Here is a 15,661-nt window from a genome sequence, read left to right as displayed (position 1 = left end):
GAGTTTTTAAAGAAATGAGCACCAGGGGAGAAAAGAACTGCAAAGGAGGACTGAATTCACCTGAGGAGTTTTAAACAGCTGTTTGCTGAGTTCATCTAAGATGGAAATTAAGTCAGCTTTCACTCTGTAAATACCTTCAACCAGAAAAAGTACCAAGTCCTATACAGAACTTTACTCAGTTGAGCAAAGCATGAAAGTCAGTGGCTAGAAGCTGATTTCACATGGTCAGGCAGAAAATGAGGCACACATTTTCACCAGTGAAATTAACCACTGGAGTCAGTAACTGCCCGGGTACAGAGACTGATGAGCAGTCTCCAACTCAGGACTGGAGGCCTTCTGTAGATCAATTCTAAGTTATGCTTTAGCCAAAGCCAAAAAGATTTTTGGATTCAATACAGGTATTAAATGAAAGCTGTAGGTCTGATTATAGAGCCTAAGGATAATTTTTAGTCTTACACACCTGAAGCTAGGACTCAACAGGAGTTAAATCCACATGATTTCATTGTCACAGTGTTTCCACATGATGCAAGAACCAGTACTGAATCCAGTGAGAGAGCACGTTATGGTGACTGCAAATTTAGGGAAGGGTGGAGAAAGTATTCTAGATTTTGGCTTTTCTCTGAACAGTGTTGCTTGTGGGATTTGCTAGTACCCTTAACGACCAATGCCCAAAAGAAAACCACAGTGTAATACAAGTAATGCGTAATACATCACTGACAGCTGGGGAGAATTATGAAGACTGCTGCCTTCTTTTTGCTTAGATTTTGCAACTGCACCTACATATTGGGGAAGTAGTTAGTTACTGCCTTCTTCCTTTCTGCATAGATAGCAGCTTTCAAGTATTTTCTCTCTTGTAGCCCATGCTATATTATCTGTCCTTTCCTGCAACTTAGGGATTAGTGCTATTAAATTTACATGGATCTACCGTAAGCGCCTCAAACTTCAGCTATCAACAGTGCAGCTTCCTAGTGGCTATGCATGTCAGAAGCGTATTGTATACTTACCTTCCTTACTAAATTCAAACATCCTTTTGGTATTATTTGAGGTGTATTTTTGTCTGTACTTAAAATTTAGAGGTTATGGGACCAGGATACTTTATCTATCTCCAGTATCACTCTTCAAGTATCTCAGCCCACCTTAACAGTGAGAAGTTTAAAGGAGCAAGAGAAGTTTGACGGGGTTTCTATCAGACAGGGGTTTTCTGCCTGCTTTCTCTCTCTCAGAAGCTGCTAGGTATTGCTGAACTGGAGAAGTTGTTGCAAAAACTTTTTTAAGGTTTATTCAAATATGAATGGGAGGAGATGAACTTATGCTTCCTGCTGAGCAAACAGCAATTTAAAAGATACTGTTCAAGGTAAAAGCCAAATCTACTTAAGTCAAAAGCATGAATGTTAACTTTGAACAGTTTCTTTAAGCAAACAAATAAGAAGCCCCAAAGGGGAATTAGGATTATAAAATGGAATGTCACTGAAAGAACAAGATAGATAATTACGTACAAACACATATGTTTGAAATTACTATGACCTGATGTTTGGGATCTGAGATTATCAGTACATCCCATCCACAAAACAGCTCACTGGTCTAGTACTAAAGATTCATATGGATGAGTACCAGCAGATCATTTTCCAGTGGATACAGCTGTAGGAGTTTTGGCTGGAGACAAATTCCAGTGTTGGATTACTATGACTGCATCCTTAAAAAAAAAAACAGAACTTAAAAATAAACCCACCTACAAAACCCCCTATAACCCAAAGTAATTTTACCTGGTTGACAATATTATATGGCAGGGGATTATTTACCTGGAATGCTCTCCAATTTTCTACGAAGTTCCTCATTTTCTTGTTGCAATGAAATTACCTCCTGCTCTAGCTCTTGACACCGAGGGCAGTAACCTTCTTCCTCTTCCTCCTCTTCCTCCTCTGGAAGTGTAGAAGATGATGGGTGACCATGAGATTCAGATGTAGCTGGAGATGTCCATCCACCTAAAGTGTGTACTGGAGACGTTGAAAGTGGATCCACATCTGCCAAATGGCTAAAATCATTTACTGATGAAGTGTTCTGAGAAGGGAAGCTCCCAGAAAGCAAGTAGTTCTGAAGGGAATCAGTAAAAACTCTCAGAAAGGCTGAGGTTTGTTGTTTCTTTTGCATATACTGCATCTCTATGTCTAAAATGTCTGACGTCTGACTCTGGACCATTTTCCCAAGCTGACATTGCTCTTGTCTTTCACTATAATTTGGGTTTTCCTGCTTTATACAAGAAATCATGGTCTGAGAGTGATTGTTGTCCAGTAGTTTTCCACCACAATTTAAGAGACTTAAAACCCGGCTGCATTGTTGGGCAAAGGCATCCAGAATCATTCGACTCTCTGCAACAAAAGAAAAGATGAATCACAGAAACCTAACGCAAAAGGTTATGCCAGGCAGTAGCAGCTAGATGAATGTACACAACTGTTTACAGTAGCATGCATTTTATTTCTGAACACATTAAAATTATGGCTTCTGCTTTAATACTTCTGCAACACTGTGATTTAAAACAATCCTGACTTGGTTTCTATTTTGAGAGTGCCCTTGTGCCCTTGCTGTTAATCAGAAATGCATTGTGATGATAGTCACTGCTTACTGCCATCTTCTTTCAGAGGGATTAAGACAGGAAAATGGGGAAGAAAACACAATTTCCATGCAATTTTCTGCAATTAAAAGTTTGTGTAAGTACTTGAAGCCTATCTCAAGCTCCTGGCAGGCACTTGCCTGCACATTTGCAGGACTTTGCACTGCACCTTCCTCCTATCCCCTGCTCCTCTCCAACAAGGCTTCCAAGCTTTGTTTTTATTCTGTCTCGTCTTTGCTGCACTTGCTTGACACTGGGACACTTCACATGACTTGCCCCCAATTCTATAGAGTTTCCTTCTGTTTCTTTTGCTTTGGTTTCCAGATATGTCCAAGAACAGCTCAAGAGCAGTAAGAAAACCTTCTTCCCTCTTCTTCCACTGAGGAAAGACACCAAATGTATAATATGAAGCTCCTCTGGACAGGAGAGGAATTTTCTTCTGACCTGCTGACCTGCTGCGAGTTTGTGGGCAGGCCAGTATCACATACTGGAAAGCAGTGCAGAGCTCTCCAAGCTGTGCCGGACACAATCAGGAAACTCTATACAGGGCTGTGCAGCAGTTTCCAAAGGCAGGAGCACAGCTGTGCAAGCAGGATAAGAATGCCATGCTGCACCTTGTCAGCCCTGCCACTAATGACAGAAGGTGTCATGTCTCAGGGAGCTATAGCAGCTACAATCTAAATCTGCGCAGTTCACTTCTGCACTATGTATATAGCTCAAGCTGCTGTAACAGTTCTTGGACACAGATGGTAAATTACCAAGACATTTATGATATGACCTGTTAGGTTCCCCAATGGAAATAATACTTAAAAGATTTTTTTTAGCTTATTCACAGCTGAGCTCCTTTAGGTGTCTGCAAAGATGCAACTAACATTTTGCATGAGATTTAGAAGAAAAAATCAAAAGCCTGGTAGGTTTAAGCTCTGCCAATTTTGGAGAGCTCTTCTCAGGCAGGCTTGACTTTTAGAAAGTGATAAACGCATTTACTTTTCAAAAGGCAACCTGTGACAGATGCATGAGACTAAGCACCCCAGACCTTGATTTATCATAACTTCATCACCAGAAGTGAAAACATAGCCTCATCACACTGATAATACCTAAAGAACAGAAATGTTCAGAAACCAGGCCTTTCAGAGGTGGCACTTCTCACGGCCCTTCTCCATGATCCAGAAGACACACCTTCCAGCGGAAAATCTACTTCACGCTGAGGTTAGTACATCTGGCCTGAAGAATATTTAAAACAACACTATTTTGTATTTTTAGCATTTTCCAGATCTCTGCAGAGAAGGCTGAAGCAGCACACAAATGCTTTCAGTCTTGAACACAGCCTGAGAAGACCCCCCCAGTACAAAACCCGAGGATGTGATCTCCCAGGGACTTAACCGTAAGAATAATGACGGTGAGATTGACAGAGTAAGCACAGGCATAGTGCTGGGCTATGAGGCTGCCCAGGGCCAAGCAAAGAGAACCCACCTGCATGTGAAAGATTCGGGTGCCCCTAAGACCACCTAAAGCATTCTCACTATCTGCCTCCTGTGCTGACAGGTCCTACCACACTCTTGTAGACAGGCTCAGACGAACCAGGGCAGATTTCTCCAACACATCTTTGATTCAAAACATTAACCAATGCCTTATTTCCACACTACAATTCAAAAGGGCAGAAATGCGCAGGTACTACTTCCCCCTTTGCAAGGGGGTGCTGGTGTCAGCTGCTCTGTACCCTCAGTACCTGCTGTCCCTCCTTCTATTTTACTGCATTAACCTAAGGCCAGCTTAGGTAGAGGTCTTTAACCCTTACGATACAAGGACAAAACAAAACAGCACAATGGAGATAATATAAATTAAAAGAATGGTTAACGTTGCAGCTTTGTAGCTGGAACCTACTGATAAACCAAATGAAAATCAAGGAACTCAAGCATCACTAACAACCCCAAGTTGGGCTTTCTATGCCTTATTTCTTTACCCCCCTGTCCTGGGTTCAGCAGTGGCAGTCATTTTTCTCTTTCTTGGTAGCTGGTGCAGGGCTGTGTTTTGACTTTCAGCTGGGAACAGAGCTGAAAAACAATGATGTTTTGGTTTGGCCAAGGACTTTGTGGGCCTCATGCTCTGCCAGGGAGGAGGGGAAGCTGGGAGGAAGCAGAGACAGGACACCTGACCCAAACTGACCAAAGAGGTATTCCATACCACAGCACGTCATGCCCAGGATGTAACTGGGAGTTAACCCAGAAGGGCAGGTGGACTGCAGGGTTGGAGGAGGTATTGGTCGGTGCTTGATCGGACTGGGGGGCAAGTTATCGGTCGGCTGGTGATGGGGTGTTGTATTCTCTTCCCTTGTTATTTCATTTATCATTACTATTATTGGTGTTAGCATTAGTGATTTGTGTTATACCTTAGTTACTAAACTGTTCTTATCTCAATCCGTGGGAGTTGCATTCTTTCTGATTCTCCTCTCCGTCCCTCCAGGAGTAAGGGGAGGGCAAGAAAGGGGGGGAGTGGGTAAAAAGCTGTCTGGCATTGGTTAAACCACAACACCCCCCCATTTTTCCTTTAAAATTGTTATATGTTGATATTGATTGGAACTTTGCAATCCTACTACAGAGCAGATTTTTCATTCATTTTAATCCTATAATCTGATTCCAGACCTGAAGTCGTACTTTATTGTTTGTATTTTAATCGTTATGGTCCCTGTTGACAAACCAGTTACTCATTCCTTACATACCCTTGTTGCAGGAGGACAAAATATGAATGAAACAACTGAAAAGGGATTAGACTGGTGTAAGAGATGTTATTCTAATATTACAGTTTCTCCTAAAATTCTGCAAAATGACATTGCAAATACCGGTTTTGAAGAACACTATAATACACACTAACATCAGTGAAGATAAAATTAATTATTAGTTTTGTTGTAAAATTGAATGCATTAGGCAGCAAGTGAATGCATATTCACTGAGATAATGGCTTAAAATGTAACTGAAATTTTATATAGAAATGACAGTATTGATTTAATCCTCAGCTCAGTATCAGATCTACTACAAAGACACAACAACAGCAATTACTGTTTTTCTCTTCACTTTAACCCATATTCAAAGACATAAAATGAAAGTCATGACAAGGCAGGGCTATTTTGAAACGCCACCATAAAAATTCACAAATGCTTTTTTGTAGGTACCACTGGGCACCAATAGTGAGGGATGCTCTCCGCCCACATTTTGCAAACATACGGCTCTGTGCTGAAGCAGGAACCACTTTGAAGTGACTTTGACAGCAGTAACAGCACCTGTACCCACGGCCCAAACAACCCCAAATGAGAATAATAACTATGGTTATTTCTTGTGATGGATCAACAATAGAAACAAATGCTGCCCATTTAGCATATATCACAGAAATTGGGACTGCTGCTTTTACAGACTGTAATTAGAAATACAAGCACTGTACAATGCCTAATCACTAAGAAATGACAACAAAAGTTGGCTTTATGTGATTACTACTGAATAATCACTGATATATGATTCTTAATTGATTTAATGTAATGTATGTATATTGTAGGAAAGGATGATTCCATTGAAATGACTGCATGTTGTGGTTTAAGCCCAGCTGGTAACTCAGAACCATGCAGCCACTCGCTCACGCCCCCTTTTCGCTCTCTCCCTCTCCCAGAGGGATGGGGAGGAGAATCAGAAGAATGTAACTCCCACAGATTGAGGTAAGAACAGTCCAGTAACTAAAGTGTAACACAAATCACTAATGATACCACCAATAATAACAATGATAAGGGAAATAACAAGGGAAGAGAATATAAAAGAGGAAAAGGAAATTAAAACAATAAATACAAGTGATGCACAGTGCAATTGCTCACCACCTGCTGACGGATACCCAGCCTGATCTGAGCAGTGATACTCAGACCGATCTGAGTAACTCCCCCCAGTTTCTATACTGGCCATGATGTGCTGTGGTATGGAATACCCTTTTGGCTAGTTTGGGTCAGGTGTCCTGTCTCTGCTTCTTCCTGGCTTACCATGCCTCTCCTCACTGTCAGAATATGAGACTGAAAGGTCCTTGATTAGAGTAAACATTACTCAGTAACAACTAAAGACACGCGTGTTATCAGTGCTGTTCTCAGGCTAAAGTTGAAAATGCAGCACTGCACCAGCTACTAAGAAGGAGAAAAATAGCTGCTACAGCTGAACTCAGGACACTGCACCAGACTTGAACAGTGTAAACAGTATATTAAAGTCTTACTGTGATATTCTTTTTCCTTATTAAAATGCTCACCATGCATGCAATTCTAATGTCTGAGACTCTACAGCCTTTAGTCTTACAGAACTTCTACCAACTTTGACCAGACTTTTGCCTGAAAGTGGACTTTCCCAATCAGGCCTATCAAGAGCTAACAGAGCAGGATCAAATTGCTAAAAACACAAGTATTTCTACCTAGATTATTTAAGAATGCAAGCAACCTGAAGGTTATTATGGCAAATCAGGCACCAACTCCCAGATATAGCATTTGTCTTTACATTTTTTTCTCACTGATGCTGAACTGTGGGGCTTCTTAGCTATCCAACTGCCAGACTAAACACAGGGTTTTTTACTAAGAGCAAACTTCTGAAACTCAACCTGACCACCTACACTGATGCATCAGAAAAGATGTCTGGGAAGACTGGCAGGTGTAACATCAGCTCTTACACGTGAGGATCTTTTAAATACTTAGACCAGACAGCTTATATTAATAGCACATTGTGTTGGGTTTCAATGCCTCTGGATTCAGGTCATGGCTTTTCCATAGTTCCCACTGAAATCTTGGGAAGCTGGTTTAAAAAGTCACCTTAGAACTATAGAGTGGGTCTCAATACCATACATTCTCCTCTGCAGGGAATGTATTCATTAGTATGCAACTTTCAGCAAGATTCCAAAGTGCAGGACCTTAGCAATTTCAATCACTTCACCCTCCACTTTGCAGTATCAGTCCTCTCACCTGATGATTGGTATTTCTCGATTTGCTCAATTATTACCGTATTATTATTAATTTACATCGTGGGCAGCAGCTCCATACCCCTCAAATGGCTTTGTCCATGCACAGACTTTGTCATTACTTTTTTAGATATGAACATTGCAGTAAATGTCTATGCTTGGGTCACAAAATTGAGAGCATTTAGAATCACAGAATAGTTAGGGTTGGAAAGGACCTTAAGATCCTCTAGTTCCAAACCCCTGCCATAGGCAGGGACACCTCACACTAAACCATCTCACCCAAGGCTCTGTTCAACCCAGCCTTGAACACTGCCAGGGATGGAGCATTCACAACTTCCCTGGGACACCCCTTCCAGTGCCTCACCACCCTTGCAGTAAAGAACTTCCTCCTTATATCCAATCTAAACTTCCCCTGTTTTAAGTTTTAACCCATTACCCCTTGTCCTACCACTACAGTCCCTAATGAAGAGTCCCTCCCGAGCATCCCTACATGCCCCCTTCAGACACTGGAAGGCTGCTATGAGGTCTCCACGCAGCCTTCTCTTCTCCAGGTTGAACAGCCCCAACTTTCTCAGCCTGTCTTCATATGGGAGGTGCTCCAGCTCCTGATCATCCTCATGGCCCTCCTCTGGACTTGTTCCAACAGTTCCATGTCCTTTTTATGTTGAGGACACCAGAACTGCACACAATACTCCAAGTGAGGTCTCACAAGAGCAGAGTAAAGGGGCAGGATCACCTCCTTCGACCTGCTGGTCACACTCCTTTTGATGCAGCCCAGGATACGGTTGGCTTTCTGGGCTGCGAGCACACACTGAAGCCAGCTCATGTTCATTTTCTCATCAACCAACACCCCCAAGTCCTTCTCTGCAGGGCTGCTCTGAATCTCTTCTCTGCCCAGCCTGTAGCTGTGCCTGGGATTGCTCCAACCCAGGTGCAGGACCTTGCACTTAGCATGGTTAAACTTCATGAGGTTGGCATCTGCCCACCTCACAAGCGTGCCAGGGTCCCTCTGGATGGCATTCCTTCCCTCCAGCGTATCAACCGAACCACACAGCTTGGTGTCATTGGCAAACTTCCTGAGGGTGCACTCAATCCCATTGTCCGTGTCAGCAACAAAGATGTTGAACAAGACCGGTCCCAACACCGATCCCTGAGGGACACCACTCGTTACTGGTCTCCAGTTGGACATTGAGCCATTGACCACAACAATGTATGTGGCCATCCAGCCAGATCTTTGTCCACCGAGTGGTCCATTCATCAAATTGATGTCTCTCCAATTTAGAGACAAGGATGTCGTGTGGGACAGTGTCGAACGCTTTGCACAAGTCCAGGTAGGTGGCATAAACTGCTCTACCCCTGTCCATCAGTTTTATAGCCCCATCATAGAAGGCCATCAAATTGGTCAGACAGGATTTCCCCTTAGTGAAGCCATGCTAGCTGTCACCAAGCACCTTGTTGTTTTTCATGTGCCTTAGATGCCTTCTAGGAGAATTTGCTCCAAGATTTTGCCAGGCACAGAGGTGAGACTGACTGGACTGTAATTCCCCGGGTCACCCACTTTCCCCTTCTTGAAAATGGGGGTTATATTTCCCTTTCTGCAGTCGTTGGGAACTTCACCTGACTGCCATGAGTTCTCAAATATGATGGCCAGAGGCGTAGCAACTTCATTTGCCAGCTCCTTCAGGACCCGTGGATGGATTTCATCAGGACCCATGAACTTGTGCACGTTCAGGTTCTTAAGGTGGTCTCAAACCAGATCCTTTCCTACAGTGGGCCTAAGGTCTTCACTCTCACAGTCATTTGACACCTTTAAGCAATGCTTTCTTGGGCATTTTGCATTGAGATCACAAAGACAGTCCAGTGGATGAAGACAAGTGTTTAGCCATTTCAGCACTGATCTGATAGATCTACTTTCAGATGAGGATTCCCAACTTGTTAAAGCTATATTAATGATCTTCACCTTCTCTGTTCACTTAAAAACCTTTTGGTGTCCAGGCATAACAGAGCTTTATTAATTGGTTGTGTTAAGGATGCCAGGTTGTTGGCACTGGAACAACACCTCTAAGACAGCTTTGCTCTTCTTTCTACCCATTCAATGAAAGACCACTTTAAATTTTAAGGCACACTGTAAGGTCTACATTATGCTTTCCTAAGGAAGAGGAATTTCTTTGGCTAACTATAATAATGTAATGTACATGCTACCAAAGATACACATTGTTTTCATACCAGGAAAATAATCTGAATAAACTAATAAAGAAAAAAACATTTTACTGAAGAAAATGTGTATCTGCTGGTGCTTTGAATGTACCTGTTTGTGTGGCTTACACTGCTGCAGCAGCAGTGGTCATATTCACTAGAAGACAGAGAAGGCTCATGTTGCTCCACATTTCTTACTGTAAGACGGCATTTCTCATACAGAATCTTTCCCTAAAAGGTCTGATCTTGAGCTACATTTTTGCTCACCACGGCACAGGATCAAGAACACCTACTTTTCCTCCTTCCCCTAACCCCTCTTTTCCTGCACTTCTTCTGGATGCTAGAGGCCAGGGTGGTTGTTTAAAGAGGGACTGAAGAAGAAACCATTCATCCTTGGTAAGACTTCTAACCAAGAAAACTTTTAAAAATACGGACACATCCTTACTTGTGGCTGTGCTGGAGGCGTGCACTCTCAAAAGCAAACATGATGTTCTGAATCTGAAGGGGCCTGAAGATTAAGAATCAACTGCATTAAGAGTTGAAGTTGCTAGCTGTTGTGGCTTAAGGCCAGCTGGTAACTCAGCACCACAGAGCTGCTCACTCACTCTCTGCCTTCTTCCCCTCTGCCCCAGGTGGGATGGGGAGGAGAATCAGTGATCTGGGCCTTCTGGGTAGTTCCCCTCAGTTTATATACTGGGCATGACATGCTGTGGTATGGACTACCCCTTTGGTTAGTTTGGGTCAGGTGTCCTGTCTCTGCTGCCTCCCAGCTTCCCGTGCCTCTCCTCACTGGCAGAGCATGAGAGACTGAAAAGTCCTTGATCGGGGTAAGCATTACTGAGCAACAACTAAAACATTGGTGTGTTATCAGCGTTGTTCTCACACTAAAGCCAAAACACAGCACTGCACCAGCCACTATGAAAGGGAAAGATAATTGTTACAGCTGAACCCAGGACTTCTTACTAGCCAGCAGCCAGCTTGCTCACTGTTGCCTGCACAAGAGAAGAGCTATCAACAAAAAGAGGGAATCCGTGAAAATGAACTTACAAAACAGGTGGCTCTACAAAACTGTTATGTACAGCTCTCCAACCCTTCATTCAAGTAAGCACCCACCAAGCACTATGGGTAAGACAAGTGGGAAAACTCTGCAAGCCATGGATGGTGACTGCTTGTGTTGTGGAGAACAACTCAGTGGACCTGCAGCTAGATACCTGTTAAGGGAAGGAACAGGAGATGAACCTCTGGCTAAGGGGTGTTCTGGAAAGGACCCAACCCACCCCTTGCAGATGTGGGGAACCCAGAAGCCAGGTGAGCAGAGACCCTGTGCATGCTGGGCAAAGGACAGAGCAACCTGCACAGAGAACACACAAATGCTCCCACTCCCCAGGGCAAAACTGCAGCTCTGCTTCCCCAGCAGCAGCCAGAGCTATTAAACTGGCTCACACATTTGTTAAGAGGATGTCAAGGCTCTGGATGACTGGCTGGAAGTGATTTACATGCACACAGCCCTGAAGTCACAACTAGCTCACCCTCAAGAGCTTCCATCTCAGTTTACCACTGCCAGAGGTCCTCTACAGAAGGCACGTGGTGTTTCCCCATCACCAAGCAGGAAGGATAGGTTCATAGCTCAGCAAATCATCTGCACCCCCAGGATTACAATTCCCAGAAGGTATAAACCTCACCTCTTGCTTTATCAGCCCCATGTGACAACTTGTAGAAAATCCCACTTCTGCACACTGCAGCAAGTTTTTGGTTTGTTTTCTCCTAATCTGTTGTGCTTGGTACTCCAGTCTTAGCTGAGAGAAGGATTATGCTGGTACCCATACAGGAACCTAAAATAAAGCCTGGATGCGCAGATGATGGGACAGGGACTTCACAGAGCTTTGGTGCACGAACAGCAGTTCCTTAACTACCTTTTTGTTTTGTTTTGAGCACAGGACTGAATCAGTGACAAACTTTGAAGCCTGCTCTAGCACCTGGCTGGTACAATCTACAGAGGCAGAAGAAAGCCCAAACTTCTGCTCTTCAAAGCCCAGAGGGCTTCGCTGTGAATATAGCCTCGTATATCATCTACCAGACAGCTGAATGTTTTCCATGGCGTAATCTGCTTCTGTAAAGAAATGTAGGTATCACGTTTATCGGCAGCGTTTTGATTGTGGGCCACAAAAAACACTAAACTACCACCATTTTGGCATTTCAAATTAGAAGTACTTTCAAGAAAAAAAGAAAAGACTATGTTCTGCCACAGATCACAGGAGTATGCGTCAGAGCTATGAATTTTCAGGCTGATCTATTCAAGTATTAAACTTTTTGGTGAAGTACTTGAATTATTTGTAACAAGACATGATAAATTCATCCAGTACATGGCTGCTTCTGAGTGAAAACAGGCATTAAAACATAGCCATATATCCTATTAAGTAGCATATCTCCCTGTTTAGTAAGGAAATGTCATCACATTTATTACAAAGGCAAACAGCAACATACCAAAACAGGATCCAATTTTTCTAAATAAATAAATCATTGATGTGTCAAAAATTAACAGATGAGTTAATATACCCGATGTTATCAAAACCAGATGGTGCTTCATAATATTCATCCTGTTCAGTCAAACCCTGAATATATTCTGGACCATCAGTATATAAAATAGGATGCTGCTATTTGTGATGGCAAACAAAAGCAATCATGCCTGCCAAGCACATACTATAACAGGCAGCATTTCAGCTCTGCTAGACAGAAAGTAATTAGAATGCTTTTAATGTCCAAAAGAATGATGCTGATAGGCTGCCACAGATGTGTAGATTTATGAATATTTATATGGTGGTTTATAGCTGACACTTTTATCAGTTGAAGAAGATAAAATATCTGCCTGACTCAAAAGCTTGACAGTCAGGTTAATAAAATCTCATTAAAGAGAATGACCTATGCAATTATATAGGATTTATTGTAATTCATTTTTGATTGTACTCTGCTTAAAGATGCAATTTCCCATTTCCTGATGCCAAATTTAGGTTGCACATCAACATCTACGTGGGTTTTTAACTCCAAGCCATCACCAGAAGAAAGATATGCATTCAGCATCTCGGTATCATACACCTTTAAAGCAAAAAAATAAATTAAAAAAATAACCCCAACCCCTGCTCCTCGCTGCATCTTACGAAAACGGTGCAGGCAAGCAGCCTATTTTCTTCCTGTTAAAATCACCACCTCTTTAACATCAGCCTTCTCCACCGCCAGCAGCTCCCTCTGGCAGCCAGCTCCCCCCACCCTGGGCCGTCACCGCGGTGAAGGGGGGCGCCTGCCCGGACTCCCCCCGCCCGTGGCCGGCGGCGGCGGCACCGCTTACGGAGGTGAGAACCGGCCGCCGGCCGCTTGCCCCGCCAAGTCGCGAGCGGCCGCCGGCTCAGCCCCGACGGTGTCGGGGGAGCTGCGATGCCCTCCCCGTCCCGGGGCCGATGCTGGCCCCTGCAGCGGCGCCGCCCGCCCCGGTGAACTTTAGCGATGCCCCACCGACGGGCGGACACAGCCGCTCTGCCCGTTCCCCCCATACGCAGCTCCGGGGCGTCGGCGTCTCCAGCCCCTATGGGGAGGACCCGAAGCTCGCCGCCAGCCCCCTAGCAGAGGGATGTGTGCGTGTTGTGGGGAGCTCGCAGCCCTCACCCCGCTCCCGCCTGCTGCAAAGTGCCCCGCGAAGTTGCGCGGCAGAAGAGAGGAGTTGCGGTACCTGCGCTCAGCTCCGCGCCGCCGCCCCCCGCCGCCGCCGGGCAGGGGCCGTGGCGGCCCGAAGAGCTCGGGGCCGCCGGCGGCGGCGGGCGGGGATGTCCCTGGGCAGCGCCGAGGGCAGCAGCGGGGCGGGCGGGCCCGTTAGGGAAGGGGCCGTGCTGCGCGTAGGGCAACGACTCGGCGGCGTGCGGGAAGGGCTGCCCCGCTCCGCGCCCGCGGGGCACCTCCACCATGGTGGGTCTCTCATAGCGCTTGGCCAGTACCGCCCGCTTCCCAGGGAAGGTCTTCAGGACGCTGTAGGGGCCCCGCTGCTTGTAGATTTTGGGGGTGCTGGGTCCCTCCTCCGCCGGCTGCATCTCCTTCTCCATCCTCAGCCGTCTCCCCCAGCCCAACGCGACACGGCCCCGCTCCGGGGCTGCGTATGCCGCCGCCGCGGCTCGTCTCTGTGGCACGGCGGAGCCCCGGCGCGGCGGGGCGCCGGCCTGATTGACAGGCGGCCGCGCCAATGCCTGGAGGGAGACGGGCGGCGACCGGCAAGTGTTTAGGGTAATCTCTGCTAATGGCAGCGGGGCGGAGAGGCGGGCCCTGGCGGGGCCGCTGCCGCCTCCAGCTCCCCCCGCGGGGCAGGTGAGCCGACGGACACCGGCGGGGGCGTTGCGGGCGGCCGTGGAGACCTCCCGTGCCCTTCCCGCTCCGCGGGTCAAGCCCGGCGGTGCCGCAGGGTACCGGCCCAGCCCTCGGAGCGCGGAGCCGCGCAGAAACTTTGTGGCCCCTCTGCGGGTGCCCCGCTGTTGTCTGTCCCCCCCGTCCCTGCACGCAGCCAGCCGCGGGGCCGCCTCCCCCGTTATTAGGGGTGAAATAAATAATGCCATTTGGGAGTCCAGGACCTGTCAGAGTTGATTAGGACACAGAGGACATTTTCTTTCTCATTATGCAAAAGCGTTTCATGGCGAAATAAAAGAGGTTTCGCTGTAACTCATGCATGTCAGATTTCCAGGAATCCGGGAGATTAATCACATTTAACATTATTTGCAACGCCTCCTGCCCACACACCCCGCCCGCTTTTTGCAAACTGCTTAAATGAGGCGGACACGTGGGGCAAAGGCTCGCCGCTCTTTCCTCGTGTCCGTCCCCCCCGTCCTCCCCCACCCCGAACCCGCTCCCCTCTGCTTCCTGCCTAGACCCTTGCAGGGACAGTTGAGAAATAATGAAACGCTGGTGAAAGACAGGAGCAGAATGAGATGCCATCGAGAGACGTTTCTGAGAAATGGTGGAGATCTGGGTGAGATGGGAGACAGCTGAAACTGAATGATACGCTGAAGAAAAATAAATGATAACAAACCACTCGCTCCCTCTGCCCATTCTTTTCTGCGAGGCAATTTTATATTTTGCATTAACATTTCCCTTTTCCTGTCCCACTTTTCTCCTGCTTCTGCTGCTATAATTTATCAGGATTACAATAAACCCTCTGGCTTGTGGAAGTAAAATTACAGAACACCTTAGTTATGTTTAAGCAGTGGTGGTGGGAAATCATTCCTCTGTCATCATGTGGAGTTTCAGCCACTTACTGTGGTCATTCCTGTCCCATTTCAGCTTTATGTATTTAGTTGGAAATTAAAAGCCGCACTTCTCTCTACTGACGTAATTAACTCCTGTGGTCTTCAGCCCCTCTCCTCCAGAAAAGTCCAGCTAACTTCTGCAAACTGTGCATTTCTTTCATGCAGGACATACAAGGAGCTGTGCTGTTTCTGATTTTGATTTTTTTGACAAGTAGAATAAATCGAATACTTGTAGCAGCCAGAAGCCTCTAAGTAAAGGCTAGTGTAATAGAAATCATTATTTTATTTAAGCAAAATCAATCATAAGTCTTTGTGTTTTCTAACTCTTTGATCGCCTCTGCTTTAAAAAAATACTGTACTGTAATGCAAAAGAGAGACTGGAAATAAGTGTGAGAGAAACTCTGCTCCCACTCAAAAACAAACCATGTCCTCCAGCTTGTCTCATCTCACTGGCCTCTACCACAGCTGTGACCATCAGCTACTGGAGGTCGGTACAGTATTAAAATTGTATGAAGTTAATATTATGCTTCTAGTAGTTAGATTCAAATAAACGGCCAAAAATTACCTGCTCAGGTGTCAACTACATTCCTAGGAGCTCACTACTTCTCAC

At 45.5% G+C, this 15,661-nt stretch overlaps 1 protein-coding gene across 2 annotated transcripts in view; it reads right to left on the bottom strand.

Annotated features, from left to right (window-relative positions):
- Positions 1–14,011, bottom strand: part of BEND4 (BEN domain containing 4) — a 32,515-nt gene extending 18,504 nt beyond the window's left edge. For both annotated transcript variants that reach the window (XM_061346167.1, XM_061346168.1), the window contains exons 1-2: positions 13,494–14,011; positions 1,800–2,366 (exon numbers count right to left, since the gene is read on the bottom strand). In XM_061346167.1, coding sequence (XP_061202151.1) covers positions 1,800–2,366; positions 13,494–13,860 — 934 coding nt within the window. In that variant the 5' untranslated portion in view covers positions 13,861–14,011. The remainder of the gene's footprint in view (positions 1–1,799; positions 2,367–13,493) is intronic.
- Between the last annotated feature and the right edge of the window lie 1,650 nt (positions 14,012–15,661).

The sequence above is a fragment of the Neopsephotus bourkii genome, unplaced genomic scaffold, assembly GCF_033783945.1.
Source record: "Neopsephotus bourkii isolate Nb327-2 ecotype Australia unplaced genomic scaffold, CSIRO-AGI_Nbou_v1 NB_259, whole genome shotgun sequence".
Taxonomy (NCBI): domain Eukaryota; kingdom Metazoa; phylum Chordata; class Aves; order Psittaciformes; family Psittacidae; genus Neopsephotus; species Neopsephotus bourkii.
Note: the sequence above shows the minus strand (reverse complement) of the source record. Positions and strands in the feature narration are given on the sequence as shown.